This window comes from Myodes glareolus, chromosome 1 (genome assembly GCF_982192425.1).
Source record: "Myodes glareolus chromosome 1, mMyoGla1.1, whole genome shotgun sequence".
Taxonomy (NCBI): Eukaryota; Metazoa; Chordata; class Mammalia; order Rodentia; family Cricetidae; genus Myodes; species Myodes glareolus.
In genome coordinates this window covers 13,604,860-13,620,621 of record NC_142026.1, presented here as the reverse complement: position 1 = coordinate 13,620,621, position 15,762 = coordinate 13,604,860, and the positions used below count along the sequence as shown (strand labels likewise).

The 15,762-nt window shown below is 36.3% G+C and overlaps 1 protein-coding gene across 1 annotated transcript in view; it reads left to right on the top strand.

Annotated features, from left to right (window-relative positions):
- Bard1 (BRCA1 associated RING domain 1) overlaps window positions 1-15,762 on the top strand; it is a 66,576-nt gene that overhangs the window by 37,836 nt on the left and 12,978 nt on the right. Inside the window, exons 7-9 of the mRNA XM_048459050.3 lie at window positions 5,070-5,178; window positions 9,214-9,346; window positions 10,090-10,182. Coding sequence (XP_048315007.2) covers window positions 5,070-5,178; window positions 9,214-9,346; window positions 10,090-10,182 — 335 coding nt within the window. The remainder of the gene's footprint in view (window positions 1-5,069; window positions 5,179-9,213; window positions 9,347-10,089; window positions 10,183-15,762) is intronic.

Here is a 15,762-nt window from a genome sequence, read left to right as displayed (position 1 = left end):
AGAGATTGTCTTTGATATAAGGTATTAAAGGAATGGTTAGAAGGGATACATATGGAAATTATTAGTATATTGTCAGGAATTATGCTTAATTGTATAAACCTGTGTTCTGAAAATACCTTGATTATTGTTGCTGTTGCACTAACCCAGGCATATTTTCCATTTTCACAGTTGCAGTGTCTCCTTCTCTCTAGTGTTCATTGCCTCTGTCTGCCAATTGTATCAGTTTCTTCACTCTTATTCACCCGTCACATATGCTCATACAATGAGAAGAGTTCAGCTCCCTGGATGGAGAAGGCTCTTTTCCAGCTGGTACATACATTTTCGCAACCATATTGCTTATTTCCTCCTCAGGCTCTACACATTCACCTACCACATGACAATTTCCAGTCTTGACCCAAGGCCATTTCATTTGCTAATGTATGTTCCTTACCTACATTTGACCCCATTACTTTGCTTTGGTATATACTTGGTCAGTTTCATATTTATTTGTTGAGTTAGTATTTGCTTTCAGTGGTTTGCAGAGAAGGAAAAAGTCTCTACACCCTTCTTCTAGATACATGATGTGAGTTAAGGCTTACGCTTCATACCAGAAAATAGAGAACGTTGCGTTTATATTTGAAAAGAATCATTAAGCAATAGCCTTGTCCTTTTCAGTATGCCTATTTTGAGTTAATGTGTCACAATCTTTAAAAGACTTTCTTACAATGATGGAGAATAACTAATTTACCACTGTTCCAATTAGCAGTCACAATGTTAGTGACTAATGTGTTCAATAGTTTCTTACATTTCCTTGAGATATCTATTTTACACAAAGGGAATAAATAATGTGGTAAAATTAAATAATAATTAAAATAAACCAATTTTTCTCGCTATACATGTAACCTGTGTTAACCCATTCAAATCTGGAAAGAACATATTTTGTATGTGTCCACATAAGAGTAGACTATACTTCATCTTTGGTTGCTGTGGTTAGGTTTCTGCTTGTAAGCCTGTATTTGTTTTCATATTTCTGTAGTTGACAAGAAAACAAAATTATGACAGAGTACCATAGGCCACATCGTCCATGAAGCAGGACCTTTCCAGAACCTATGGTATCTGTAACTTATAATTCTGTAATTTACATATAATAAAATCCTTTTAGTCAGCTTGTGAAGAAATTCTTCAGTTTACAAGAGTATTTGATTGCTCCAGACCATGTGTTTATGCAGAAGTCTGCTGTAGTAGCTCTATGGCTGTGACATGTTATGAAGCGTTTTCATTTAGTCCTTTTTCATGTTGTCATCGGGGATTTTTACTTCAGCTCTTATAAATAACTATGCTGATGTCATCAGTTAGTGTGTATTAAGTTCACTAACTAATGTTTTTTCTCATATATATTAATAAAAACATATATACTATGATTTTGTTTATCCATTTTTGCAGTTGGTTTAAGAATTAGAGTCTTGATTTTTCAAATCAGGCTTCTATTTTGTGACTGACATTTCTAGCATCTGTACATGAGGAGGCAGTGTGGTGGTGTGAGCGTAGAAGAGCATGAGGATGGGACGTCTCCAGGAGAGTGCATGAGATCCTGTTGATGTGCTCTGATGGTACTCGCTCCAGCCGTAAGCAGTGGCTTGTGTCACAGTGTTGGCAATCAGAAACCTCAAATGCACTTGTCTTTTACATTGGCGGAGAAAGAATATTGCCAGGAAAGGTCCATGGTATGGACCTGGACATAAAGGGGAACCTGAGAATGCAGCCTTATGACTTTTTACTCAGCATTGCTAAAAGAAGACGGAGCAACTGAGCCTGGTGGTCATGAAGAGCTGTCGTGAGAGATTTGCTGTGACTTATTTCTTATCTTAATCCACTAGCTCTCTTTTCCCAAGATGCCATTATAATAGCTTTCCCTATGGTCACTGGTTCAGAGAGGCTTAGTCCTTAGATGTGTGACTTCTGTGACTCATCAAAGCTGACACTTTTCTTCTTCTTCCCTTAGTGGTTCATTCTTTCCCCTTTAAGACTTTCTCTACGTACTCAATTACATTTATAAAATTGATATAGTACCTTGTTAACATTTTTGTTTCCCATTTAACACATTGTATTTTCACATTTGCTTTCAGTGCTTGGAATCAAGTCTAGAGTGTTGTGCATGTTTTACAAGCTCCGAACTCTATATATCCAGCCCTCTTGAGCTTTAATTGAATATATACATACAATATTCTTAAAACCCATAAGAGACTAGAAAAGATAACTTGATTTTGAAAGCTCAATATTGCAATATAGTATATTAAAATATATTCTAAAATATTCTTGAATTGTAAAAAAGAGGAATGGTTGACCAAATGTTGTAGTTTTAACAAATTATTTACAATGGACTTGTTAAGCATGCTATTGAATGTAACTGAGTATACATGGCAAATGTGACCTAAATAGATCATCGGAACCTGTTGCTCTGTTTTATTATAGTTATGAAATGATGGGGTTCTACTTTGAGATTTTGTCTAGTATTTCATGTTGTGATTTGTAAAGATGTACACATTCAGAAGTTTGTATCAGGCTGTTCTCTGAACCACACTAGTCTGCAGTTAAACAAAAAAAGATAAAAAGTACTCCCCAAAATAGCTTACATAATGATTTATTAACCTTAAATTTTTAGGGCAAATAAAAAAAATAACGACAAAAGAGAGACATTAAGTAATAAAAAGAAAGCTTCTAGATTAAATTAGCCTGTGTATTTCAAGGATATGTTGATCTCAAAATAGGAATCAGGAGATGTCCTACGTTGCTCTTGTTTCCACAGGAGAAAAAAGCTATGGATCAAATTACTAAAGATTCAATTAAAAAAAAAACTCTCTAAAAAGAGAAATGACAGCTTATCCACAAAGGTGACAATCATACAGGTGGTAATAAAAACCTCGTAAGGATTGGGGCAGGGTTCTGCTCGTGTCTTTACAAAAAATACTCATCTTCAAAAAGTCAAGAGACCTTGGATATTTGGATACCTTAAAAAATGACTTGTGAGGACAGATCATCTACAGGGTAAAATTTCATTCTCTAAACATATATGTTTATATCTACTATCCAGAATTTTAGACTCACTTAAAAATCAAAGCTGGCTTTGGAATTGGACAATGGCTATCCTTCTCTAAGTCCAAGCATGCTGATAAAAGACAAATTCAGAGTTTCTGTCTCATGTCAGGAGCCATCCGGTATGGGACAGAAAGAAGAAAGAATTTAGAAAAAAAATTTACTTTTCTCCATACCTATTTTGTCTATATTGTTTCTTTAATTGGATATATGTCTATATAAATAATGTTTAAGTTTTCCAGAATAAACAATAGATTTTCCTTCAGTAATCTTAAAGTTTTCAGGAAGAAGATGGGGTCCCAAAATAACTACAGTACTTGGTTGATAGGACATCATGATGCTAATTAAGACTGGTTTTGGGTACCAGCTGCTCAAGATGGTTCTAACTTGTTTAGTTAAAATGGTGTACCTTCTTAAAACGTTCTGGCCAAAACTCCAAATTAGAACTTCAAAAAAAAAAAAAAATCCTACCGACTTCTCAGAGACTATTTGCAATTATATCAGACAGTACTCTTTTTGTTAGATTGTATGCATGCATGTTTCTAACTCTGTTTAAGACATTTTGTATATTGATACAATTTTAGGATATATTTATGTTACATTATACATTTCTACCTCTGATCAAGATACTTATACATTGTTTACATTTTGAGGTCATTGTCCTCATTTGCCACACAGTTATTTAAAGATTGTTTACTATTCTGATATGACGTCTTAGTCTTTAAGTTATACAGGTATTAAGTAATGTAGGTCGGTAGTCATCCATGTTTGTCATACTTATAGTTAGACTAATCAGGTTCTTTAGATACATAAGATGGTATTCTGTGTATAGTTAATCTTCAACCATTTCAACGAACTGTAGAATATGGCTTTTAAATAACTTAGGGCTCTGTTGACATGAGACATGATTACTCCTGGCAGCACCTATCTATTCCCGAGAAAATGTTGAGCACCGAAGTCATTCCACTTAGAACTTGTTTTGTTCTTGGTAAAACTGGCTTTTGGGCAAGGAACTGACAATGTCTCAACCACTGACAAAATACATGTCTGTACTGGAGACAAAAAAAAAAAAAAAAAAAACCTGCCAAACCTTGCCAAGACAGGATAAGACGGTTTTGAAATTTTTCCTGCCTCTGAAAATTGTCTATCAGTTACTCTAGGCCTTAGCCAAAGTTGGTTGTTCCAATGTTGCAAATGAGACTTTGGGTGATTGCCCAGGTAGCCAGTTGTCTCTGTCATCTACTGCACATTTTTGAAAGCCGCTTGATTGCACTTCTTGCCTACTTAAGTAATATTATTTCCCTTCTCAGTTCTTCAAGAGGGGGGTAAAGACCAGATAATCATAGTTACTTTCCTCTTATGACTTAGCCAAGTCATTTCTAATACAAGACTTAAACTCCTTAAGATAAAATAATTATTAAAACATTTTGCATATGTGGTTTGCTTAATATTGTTTATACTGGTTGTAATTCTAATTTTTATACTTGATACCTATTCTTATTGTATATAGTTTCGTATTGGGTTTGATACTCTCAAAAGGGAGAGGTGATAGGGAGCCTCCTTCAGCCAATGACCTTTGAGAGGCTGGACCAGGTTGGGCGTGGCCTTGGGTACCAAAATGGTTCCAGTCAGCTTGCTCTTTCTCCTGGCTTGCCACACTTGGATGTTGGAGTATGTTTTGCTCCCCGTTGTGATCTCTTTAATAAAGAGCTCGCTATACCCTATGCAGAGCTAGTGTGAGATTCCTTTATTCATGTCCCCCACCATCTGATGCATTCCATTTCATTCAGAGGTGTCGCTAAGTTTCTTGTAGAAGATCTCTTCAAGGTTTTGATATAACACTTAGTGCTATGAACTTACCTTTTTGAACTGCCTTTGTGTCCTATTGGTTTGAGTATGTTGTTTTCATTTTTATTCAGTTATAAAAAGTTTTAAATTTCCTTCTTGATTTTATGATATATTTTATTTACTTAAGCACGTCTGACTTGTTTCACCAGTAACATATTTGGTGTACGGCCCGTGGATTATACAGACAATGAAAATATAAAATCACTATTGCTGCCACCAGAGAAGAATGAATCATTCTCTACTAGCCAGTGCTCAGTCGTAAGTATGGGTTTAGATTTGGGACATTTATATCTTTTATTGATCTTGGCTGTGAAAGGAGCATAACAGAAAAACTTCCAGTTAGCAGGTACTAATTATTGAGTATTTCTGGAGTACTGACTACTATGGATTCAAAGATACAATCAGAGTACATCTACCAAGAAATATTTATTAAACCCTGTGTAGTTTTGGCGGCATTCATACAACAATGAATTTGACTAAAGCAACCTTTATTTCAAGGAATTTGCTTGCCAGTAAGAGGTAGAGAAAAAATGGTTTGTGAATATGTAAATTGACAAATGCAATCATTTCAGAAGTGGGTACACAAATGCTTACAAGAGTGATTTTGTATTGCATAGCTGGGTGGAGGTGCTAGACTCCTGAACAACACTGCATTAGTGAGGGCCTTTAAGGAGCAATTTGAACTAAAACTTGAATTATGACGGGGAGGCAGTCAGGTGACTACATAAAGGACATTATATAGAGACCCTCAAATAGATGAAATGGGCATTTTGGAGATTGCAGAATTAGTAATTGCTGGAGATAGAGCCTGAGAATAGAAACCATTGAGAGGTTTCAGAGTACAGGAGAAACTGGAGTGAATTTTGTCCTGAGCATTTGCTCTTTGGATTTACAAAAGGAATCTGTGCAGAGTGTGCAAGAGTGAAAGAAATATCACTTAGGATTGTGGCAAGCAAGTACCAGCATGATATGAACAGCCGGGAAAGTCTGTAAGATGGAAAGTAGTGAAGTTCAGTGAATGTTTGTCCCAGCAGTACTTTTTCTTGGGTTTCCATGATGAGTGGGGAATGAGTAGAATTAATACCACTGGAGGCATAGACTAGTTGGTGCCATTTGCTGGCATTGGAAAGGGGATCCTTCATCCTCTGCCAATTTTGCATCTATTGTTAGAACTGTTAAGTATTAGTTGGCTATATGAGCCTTACACCATTCAAACCCAATTGTACCTGTCAGTTACTTATTTATACTGCTAGGAACTGAACCTAAAACCTTATATTTGCTGGGTAAGCAGTCCATCCTTGAGCAACATCCCTAGTTTTGGACCATTTGCTAAAAATAGCAATCCCTCAGTGCGCTCACCTCATTCACCCCCTTGTCTGTAACATGAGGGCCGGCTTGTTGGGGTTTCTGTCCCGCCCGGTACCCTGCAGCCGGCAACTCCCAAGGAAAATCAATCACACAGAGATCTCTATAAGTTATAAAGCTGATTGGCCCATTAGGTCAGGCTACTTATTAGTTCTCATAACTTATGTTACCCCATTATCCTTATCTATGTTAGCCACACGGCTCAGTACCTTTCTCAGCTGGGCAGCTTACATCTTTCCTCTCCGGTGGTCTGGGCAGAACTGGCAGAGGGAGCTTCCTAGAATACTCCCAGTCTCTTTGCTCCACCTCTACTTCCTGTCTGGCTTTCTTGCCTATACTGCCTGCCTGGCCAATCAGCGTTTTATTAAAATATGATTGACAGAATACAGATAATTCTCCCGCACCACTTGTCCCCTTTCACCATACAGTTGAGAAATAGCATTATACTCTCCCTGTACTTTATTTTTCCTTCCCCTATTAGAATATAAGCTGTATGAGAGCTGGGACTGGTTCACTGCAACAGGTCTTTGCATGGAGAACAGTGTGGCAAGTACCAAGTGCTTGATTACTTGTGTGTTGATGGTGAGCAAGCTTTTAAGCCTGAAAGTGGTAGAGGTGCATTGAACACAGATCCCAACATGATACACTTGCTTGATAGTGGAGTCTAGAATGTTTGTATTGCAAGCTGTACTGATGAGCTCCTTCAGGGAATGTGCAGATGGGTAGAGGTGATAAGTTGATGTGGTTTAATCCATCTGTGTCTCATTCAGAATTGTATAAACTTGGTTGCCCTTCTTTGAGGCTCAGAAGCAACCTCTGGTCTTAACCACAAGCATCCATCCATGTTCATTTAGGGACTTTTCTGCCCTTGACCCCTTAAAGCAGCATGCTTACCTTTTCTAGTCTTTTCTTGATTCTTTAAAATTTTTTTATTGTATTTGCTTATGTTAATGTGTGAGTGTGTGCGTGTGTGTGCCTAGATATGCACATATCATATGCACATATAGAGGCAACAGGAATCATTCTCTTCTTCTACCACTTGGGTCCTCGGGGTCAAATTCAGATTGTCAGGTCTGGCTGCGAGCCGCTACTCCCCCAGAGCCATCTCTTTAAGCCTCCCTTTTAGATGCTTGATAAATTTATTAACAATTTAGGTAACAATTTTATCTAAGAAAAATACCATGTTGAATTTAAGTTTTGAGTTTGTTTAATACCAAGAAACATAATCTGTAAGTCTCTTTAAAGTGAGGTTTTTATGTTTGGGTTTTTTAAAGCATCATGGTTTCGAGATCCCCTTATGTGAATTAAATGCACAGCCCCTATGATGTTCAATCCAAAGTCAACATGTGACTGGAAGCGGTTTGTTTTATTATAGCATTTCTTAACTATAAGGCAGTAGTACCAGTTTTTCTATTTTATGCAAATTTAAAGAAGACTTTGACAGGGAAATGCTTGACCTACTTTGATACTGCCTTGATTGGCACAAATAGTATTGTATGCTATATTTAGAAATGATATATTTTCATTCTTTTATACAAAGAACTAATTTAGCTAAAGTGGGGTCATGTAAATCAAGAAGCAATGTTTCTCTTCTGAGCTATTTTGATGGCATTTATTTAATGGAAAAGAATTTTGACAATTGATGTTTTTATATTGTAAAACTATACTGAACTAGTTTCATATTATACAGTATTTACATTGTTTGGATTTGACTTGGCTATCTTTTACAGAAACTAGTAAGGCATTTATATGGGAATGTGACAATGTCTGTGTCTAGTCAAACTTTTGTTATCAGAATCATAACAGAGTAAATTTAGCTTGCTGAACTTAATTGCCAAGCACTGTCATTTAAAAGACTTACTGTGATATTTTTGTATACCTACTTACTATATAGTAGATCTCATTTATTTTGAATGGATTTCACCAAGATTTAGCTGTCATGTACAGGGACTCCGAATGAATTATCACTTCTCTGGTATGTGAAGTTGATGTTTAAATACTAGCCTCTTCTCACCTAGTTGCTGAACTGTGATGGTGCCTGTGCCTCTGCTGTTTCCTTCATGTGTTGCAGAACCCTTGAAAGCCCAGATTTCCGGTGCACATTTGTACTCACTGCATGTGAAGGCCCCTGTGTCTTGTGTTGTGTGTGGCATCTTTTCCTTAGTGCAGTAGCTCTGGTTATGCATTTTCCTCTCTAGATCATTCCTTCTCTTTCACAGGTAGCTTTTGTCTAATTCCCGTTCTGTTTTTTTTTTCCATCTGTTGCATGCTCCTCCATGTCATTGTTCCATTGAATCATCTCTTCTCATTCCACATGCTGTTCACTGGTGCTGTTTGTCTCCTGTAAGTGCTGAGTCTAAATTAGGTGTTGAGCTGAAATCATTAGTCTCTGTAAGTCAGCCTTTCCTTCTTATGAGCATGAGCAACTCCCTCCCATTTGTGGGCCTGCTTTCCTCCCCCATCAGTTCGCTTGCCTATGTTCGTTCCTCTTTTTGTTTCAGTATGAAGAATTCATTTTCTTCACAATTAGAGCTGAATTTTCAAAATAATCTTAGCTTAAACTGTATAGACCAAGTTTGTCTTTGACTCTTTGAAGAGGGGTGTGAAATTGGTCATTTTTAATGGCTGTTTTAGGTTATTGGGGACAGACTGAAACACTACAGGAATCCAGTTCAGCATCTGGAAAGGAAGCTTGCCTGCATGGAGAGAGCTATTCCAACTGACGTTGATGGGAGGAAAATAATTAGAAAAATAGTTATTCAAATGGATTGAGTATTAGAATTATAGGTATTGATTCAGTAGGAACTACTGGGAATTATTAGCTGGAGTAAGGCAATCGTAAAATAAATCCCCTGCCTAATGGGTTGTTCCTTCTTCTGTGTTTCTTACGTGTTTTTACCATGGTGCCTCTCCATTTTTCACTACCAGGTGACTGCTGGACAGCGAAGGAATGGGCCATTGGTGCTGATAGGCAGTGGACTTTCTTCACAGCAGCAGAGAATGCTCAGCAAACTTGAGACAGTTCTTAAGGCTAAAAAGTGTGCTGAGTTTGACAGTACAGGTGAGGCGTTTGATTTCTTTCTAAATAATTTTTTAAAAAGTTAGTCCCTTTAAAGGGTGAACTTTATTAATTTATGTTTTAAGAATTGGCTTATGGTTATATATTTTGCATCTTGTAGTCTAGGCTGTTTCTATTAATATACTAGGAAATGTAAAGTGTGTTTTATTGTTCTGTGGATGTGGAGCTGCTCACATAGCTGGTAGGCAAGTGCACTACCCCTCACCTACATCCTTAACGGGAGCTGTAAAGTTAAGCTTTACACTTATTTTAGGGTAGGGTACTGTTAAGAACAGATTTGAGTTTGTTACTAAAGTATAACACAGTGTGATATTCACAAATCATTTGAAAAGAATTTAAAAACTTGTATTTGTTAATATATTTTTATGATCTATCTTTTATGTTTGTGGCCAAGTTAAAAAAATATGGCATGATTTTTTAAAAATTTTTATTTTTCTATTCAATTATTTACACTTCCTTCCCTCCTCCCAATCCCCTCCCACTCCCCCACACCTCCTCCTCCCTCTCCAGCCCTGCTTGAGAGAAGGCAGGGAATCCTGCCCAGTGGGAAGTCCAAGGCCCTCTCCCCTACATCCAGGCCTTAAAAAAGTATGGAATAAAAGAAACATTATATTCAATATAAGTTTCTTTTGGTGAAAACTTATGTGTTAGTTAATAAAATAGACTTAACTGCTTATAAAAAAAACCAGGAAATTATTTTGGTTTTTCCTTACTGCTTTTTTTAGTAACTCATGTCATTGTTCCTGATGATGAAGCTCAAAGTACTTTGAAGTGTATGCTTGGGATTCTCAATGGATGCTGGATTCTGACGTTTGAATGTAAGTACTGGATTTGGGAGGATTACTAGACTAGTTAGATACTCACTGCTTTGAAAAGGATTCATGTATTATTGGTGCCCTGCAGATATTTTTTATAAATGTGCATAAATATGCTCTGATTTTAATGTAGTTGTATTCTTCAATACCAACTATATTAATAAAGAATTAATGTTGTTTCTTATTAGTTTTTAAGTCTAAATATTAATGTTAAATGGTGTATTTGACAAAATATACTCATGTTTTAATCCATTTAATGGTGTACCTATGAAGTAAAATTAATTTATTGCTTTCCATTTAAAATGTCTACAGTATTACCCATATAACATCCTTTTCATCTCATGGCTGACTCAGTCCATTTAGGCAGCTGTTGGGGGAATTTGCCATTTCATTCTACATGATCTGATTACAGCAGCCATTACCTCAGCCTCCACTGAAACTGTTTCCCTGTTTCTCTCGTTAGCAGTCATATGCCATCACCCTCAGAGTTACCTTCTCTCTTCCCTACTGTTGCTATATGCTGCTTTTCATACTCCCCTCCCCCCACACCTTTCTTTCCTCCAGAACCTTACATATCTCCTCACTCTTCCTAGTTAGTTTTTTTGCCTTGGTACTTGAAGTATCTGCTTTTTGGTGTGATAGGCTAAAATATGATGGCAGATGCACCAACTGTCGTTAAGTACTTCTTGAGAAAGCTAAGTGGCTGCAAAGGACTGACAGGGGGGTCTTAGAGTTGAGAACCTTGATGTTGCTTATGGTCAAGAATGATGGAGGGCCCAAATTTCTCAGACTTGCCACACACATCTGCACATGGAGTTGCTTTGTATTGTGATTTGTTAATCTTCTAGAGCTGACTGCTAACTCTGGATACTGCGGTCTCCTTTAATGATAATTATACCAAAACAGAAGATTAAGTATATTAATTTTAAGAACATTGTATATTAAAATTCATTAAAAATATTGGCTTTGTGCTTTGAAGGCCTTGTGGTAGAGTGATGATCAAGATCTTAACTTTGAAGGTGACTTGATTTGAAGAGCAGTTCGGTATTAGCTGTCAGCATTCATGTCCTCTAATTGTCTTCCACTTGCTCCCTGTGGTACTAGTCAGCTCTCATGGGTGTGATTTGCAGTGTGAGAAACCATGTCGTCTTTTCTCCTCATTCTCTGTTAATAGTTGCTCCCAGTCAAAACCAGCTTGAGAAGCATGATAATTGATTGGCAGTATGATTAGCAATATGCCTGCGCTTGAATTTTATTCATTCATTTATTTATTTATTTATTTATTTATTTATTTATTTATTTTGTCTTTCCTGTCTATAGTAAGTCTCTTTGAGTCTCAGTATATAAAAACTTCAAGTGCCTCTAATGTTATGACTTCCTTTGTACCACACCTGGGCCAGAACCATTGCCAATGGTTAGAATTAGTCGATTTATTTTAATATCAAGATCCTTATTTATAAAGAAGCCATGTGGGATTTTGAATAATCTGATGCTTTTGAATTTTAAGTCTATTTAACAATTTGCTGAACTGGCATTTGGTTACATGTACAGGCCATGATCCATTTTCATAAAACCTATCTTCTGTAGGAAATGTGGATTTTATCACTTTCTTGGCTTGCCCGTGTCATTTTTATAGAATCAAAGCTATGGACTCAAGCTAACTTAATTGTGTGATATCTGGTGATTCTTACAGTAGTGACTATATCCTCTATTACAGATGGTCCTTTTAGGATAAAGAATGGGTACGCTCTCTTATTAAAAAAAAGCCCACAAAGAAATAAGTTTAAAATTTAAGACAAGTATTTAAATTGTCCCTAGGTCAGTGGGCTTGTAAAAATAAGTCATATACTCCCAAAGTGTTTCTTTCCTGACAGAGATTTCCCAGTCTGTTTTTTAGTGTCAGGCACCTCAATTTTATTGAAAAATATTTCAGATCAATTCAGAACTGTCTGAAAATCATATATATTAGAGAAAAATGAAGGGGATTATGGCTTTCAAAATTAGTTATAGGCATGCATGACTTACTAAAACTTTCTTGAGTAGGATTCTAAGCATTTGTTTGTTGGTAGACAAAATTATTAATTGAAATAACTACTTATAAACTTTAATATTAACATTTTATAGTATTTTCCATAAACAAATGAATTGAAGAAGAATTTTCTTCATGTATATCATGTACTTGTGTGTGGAGACTGGAGGTTGATAGCAAATGTCCTGGGCTCCCACCTTTGTTTTTGAGACAGAAACTCAGAGATTAGCTGGACAGGCTCACCGCCTTCTGGAGATCTCCCTGTCTTGCAGACTGTTTACCACTTCACTGTGCTAGGGTTACTCCAGACCAGTTATTCTCAACCTTCCTAATGCTTTTTGTATAGTTCCTCATGTTGTGGTGACCCCAACTATAAAACTGTTTTTGTTGCTACTTCATAACTGTAATTTTGCTATTGTTTTAAGATATAAATATCTGATATGCAGGATGGTCTTAGGTGAGCCCTGTGAAAGAGTCCTTCAACCCTCAAAGGGATCATGACCACAGGTTGAGAATCACTGCTCTAGACTTGCATCTCAACTGAATAAGGAAGAGCAGGGAGGATACTCTTTGGTGGTTTCTGATTGGTTAGTTAATTTGAGTGATTTGACTCTAAAAAGACTAATACCAAGAGTTCCTTTTTAAAGTAGACTTTTAAAAATTCTGTGGAGTTTTAAAGATTAATGTAATTTCTGTTTTTCTCAATAAACTTTTGGACATTAGACAATTTGTTCTTTAAACAGACAGTATTGGTATTAGTCACAGTGCAGGTGTCAGTACTGCTTCCCAAGTTTTGTTTACAATGTTTTGATAGTATACTAATGCATTTTTGTGATGGGATTTGTTTGCTTTTTCTATATGCATTAAATAAAGTAGATTTGACATTTTGTCTCAAGAAATATATGTTTATTTATAAGTGTACTTATAACTAGAATATTAACTTGAAGTATAGGATAAAAGTAAATGATTACTAAGTATGACAAAGTCTGCTGTCTGTCCTGTGACAGTATTTTCAGTGATACTTCCAACTGAATGTTTATGATAGCACATGTGCAGGTTAGTTTTTTATGACTTGACAGAGATAGAGTCATCTGGGAAGGGGGAGTCTTAGTTAAGAAAATACCTTCACCAGATTAGCCTTTGGGCATTTCTTCATTAATGATTAATGAAGCATTAATGATAGTGGAAGGGTCCAGCTCACTGTCAGTGGTGTCACCTTTGGGTAGGTGGGCCTGGGCCATATAAGAAAGGTAGTGGCACGCGCCTTTAATCCCAACACTCAGGGGGCAGAAGAAGGCGGGTCTCTGTTAGTTTGAGGCTTGCCTGGTCTACAAGAGCTAATTCCAGGACAGGCTCCAAAACTACAGACAAACCATGTCTAAAAAAAACCCAAACCAGAACAAAACAAAAATAAAACAAAAAACAAAACAAAAAGAAAAAGGTAGCTGAATAAGCCAGGGAGAGTAAGCCAGGAAGCATTCCTCCATTGTTATGCTTCAGTTCCTGCCTGCAAATACTGGTAGTGTCCCCCATGTGTTCCCCACCACCTGAGCCTTGAGAGAGTGTGGTGACAGTGTACTTTGTTATTTTCTATTTTGTCTTTGTGTAGAAAGTGTGAAATTTTTTTGATTGTAGTGCAACCATAGTCTATTTGACTGAAAATTCTAATATAAATCCATTTTCTAAAGAAGATTCCTTTGGTTTTTACAGCCTTAGTAGTCAATTTTCAGCTGAATCAGACAGGAACTCCATAGATGTTTATTTATTGTTATTCTGAGTAACAAATTCCTAGTTTAGTTCTAATGCCTTATCTGTTCAGACTCTTGATTTTGATATGGAGTGATGTTTATGTATTCTAACTTTCTTAAAGGAAATTTGTTGACTGAGAGTGATATTTAATTCCATTCTTTCAGTTATGAAGAGCCAGAAGCCATAACAATAGCAGTTGGTTAAATCAACAACTTTGTGTTTTCTTGCTTTTAAGAGAGTGAAAATACTTTTTTGCTTTCCATGTAAGATAGGGCTTCTCTTCCTGAGGACACTCTACAGATCTGCATCTTTAAGCTCCACTCACCTTTATGTTCTCTCTAATTTTGTGTAGCTGTGTGTCTGTGGTAGTTTGAATGTAGCTGGCCCACATAGTCTCAGAGGGAGTGGTACTATTGGGAAGAGCGACTCTGCAGGAGTGCTTCTGGCCTTGTTGGAGGAAGTGTGTCACTATGGAGGTGGGCTTTGAGGTTTCCTATTCTCAGGATACCTAGCTCAGTGTCTCAGTTGACTTCCTGTGGTCTGTTATCAAGACATAACAAACACCTTATCAGCCTGCATGCCGTCATGCTCCCCACCATAATGATAATGGACTCAACCTCTGAAACTGTAAGTGAGCCCCCCTCCCCCTCTTGAAAGTTTTCCTTTATAAAAGTTGTCATGGTCATGGTGTCTCTTTACACAAAAGAAACCCTAACTTAGACAGGGTTCAAGGACACTCCCTTTTACTGTTTCCCTTGTTGATCCTTTTCTCCCAAGCCTCAGAAAAATTACTCAGTTCAACATAATTGATGATCATCTGTGAATCTAAAATGAAGATATATCTACAAATTATGTTTTATGAGCTGGAGACAGGAATGGATGCTAACAGTTTAGAATAAAGGAATGCTTTTCTGTATGGTATAAATTTTTTTTAAAAAAATACTGATGTACCCTTGACAATCATAAGCTGCCTGAATATGCAAAGACCCCCTGACCTTGCCAAGATGGCCAGAGCTGCTCCAATGACTTTACATTAATGATTTTGAGCTAAGAAGTACTTTAACTGTGCTTCTCCTACATACATAGAAAAATAGCATGATTTCTGGGCTCATCAAATAGTAGGCATGGTCAGGAATCCATCTATACTCAGAGAGTCTGTACAGGTGACTTGTTCCCTCATCCCTGCAAAGTGATAGTTCCAGTTAAAGTATAGAATATGTTCAAGCTAACAAAGATGAAATAAAGTATGCATCATAAGAGAAAAGTGGCTGTACATTATATGAGAATAATAACTTGACACATTCAAAGAATATGTGGTTATGGTAGATGGGGAAATCTGTGTCTACATGTATTACTACCAAGTTAATCTAATTTGAAAATAATTAGTGGAGAAAACAAGCAAAACTCTGATCTTGAATTTGCTTCTTTTTTCTTCAAAAGGAAAAAAATAAGTATCTTTCTGCTAAATTTTTAATAGCAAATGATAGTATAATGATGGACTTTATTAAACATTTACGATAGATAAAAATAATTGGATTAAAATTTAAGAAGTAGCATTAAGTTGTTGGTAAATGACTTGTTTTTAAACTAATATAAATAAAGAGATTAGGAATTATGGCATATATGGTATATACTTTATATGAGTTAATGAATAGAAATGCTTTTAAGCTATATTTTCGAGATAAAAAGATCTTCAAATAGAAAGTAGGTTTAGAAGTCCTATTGTAATTTGCCTAATTTCTGTGGAATAAATAAAACTTTCAAATATCCATTATTTTAGGTTGTTAAATAAGTATAGATGACTG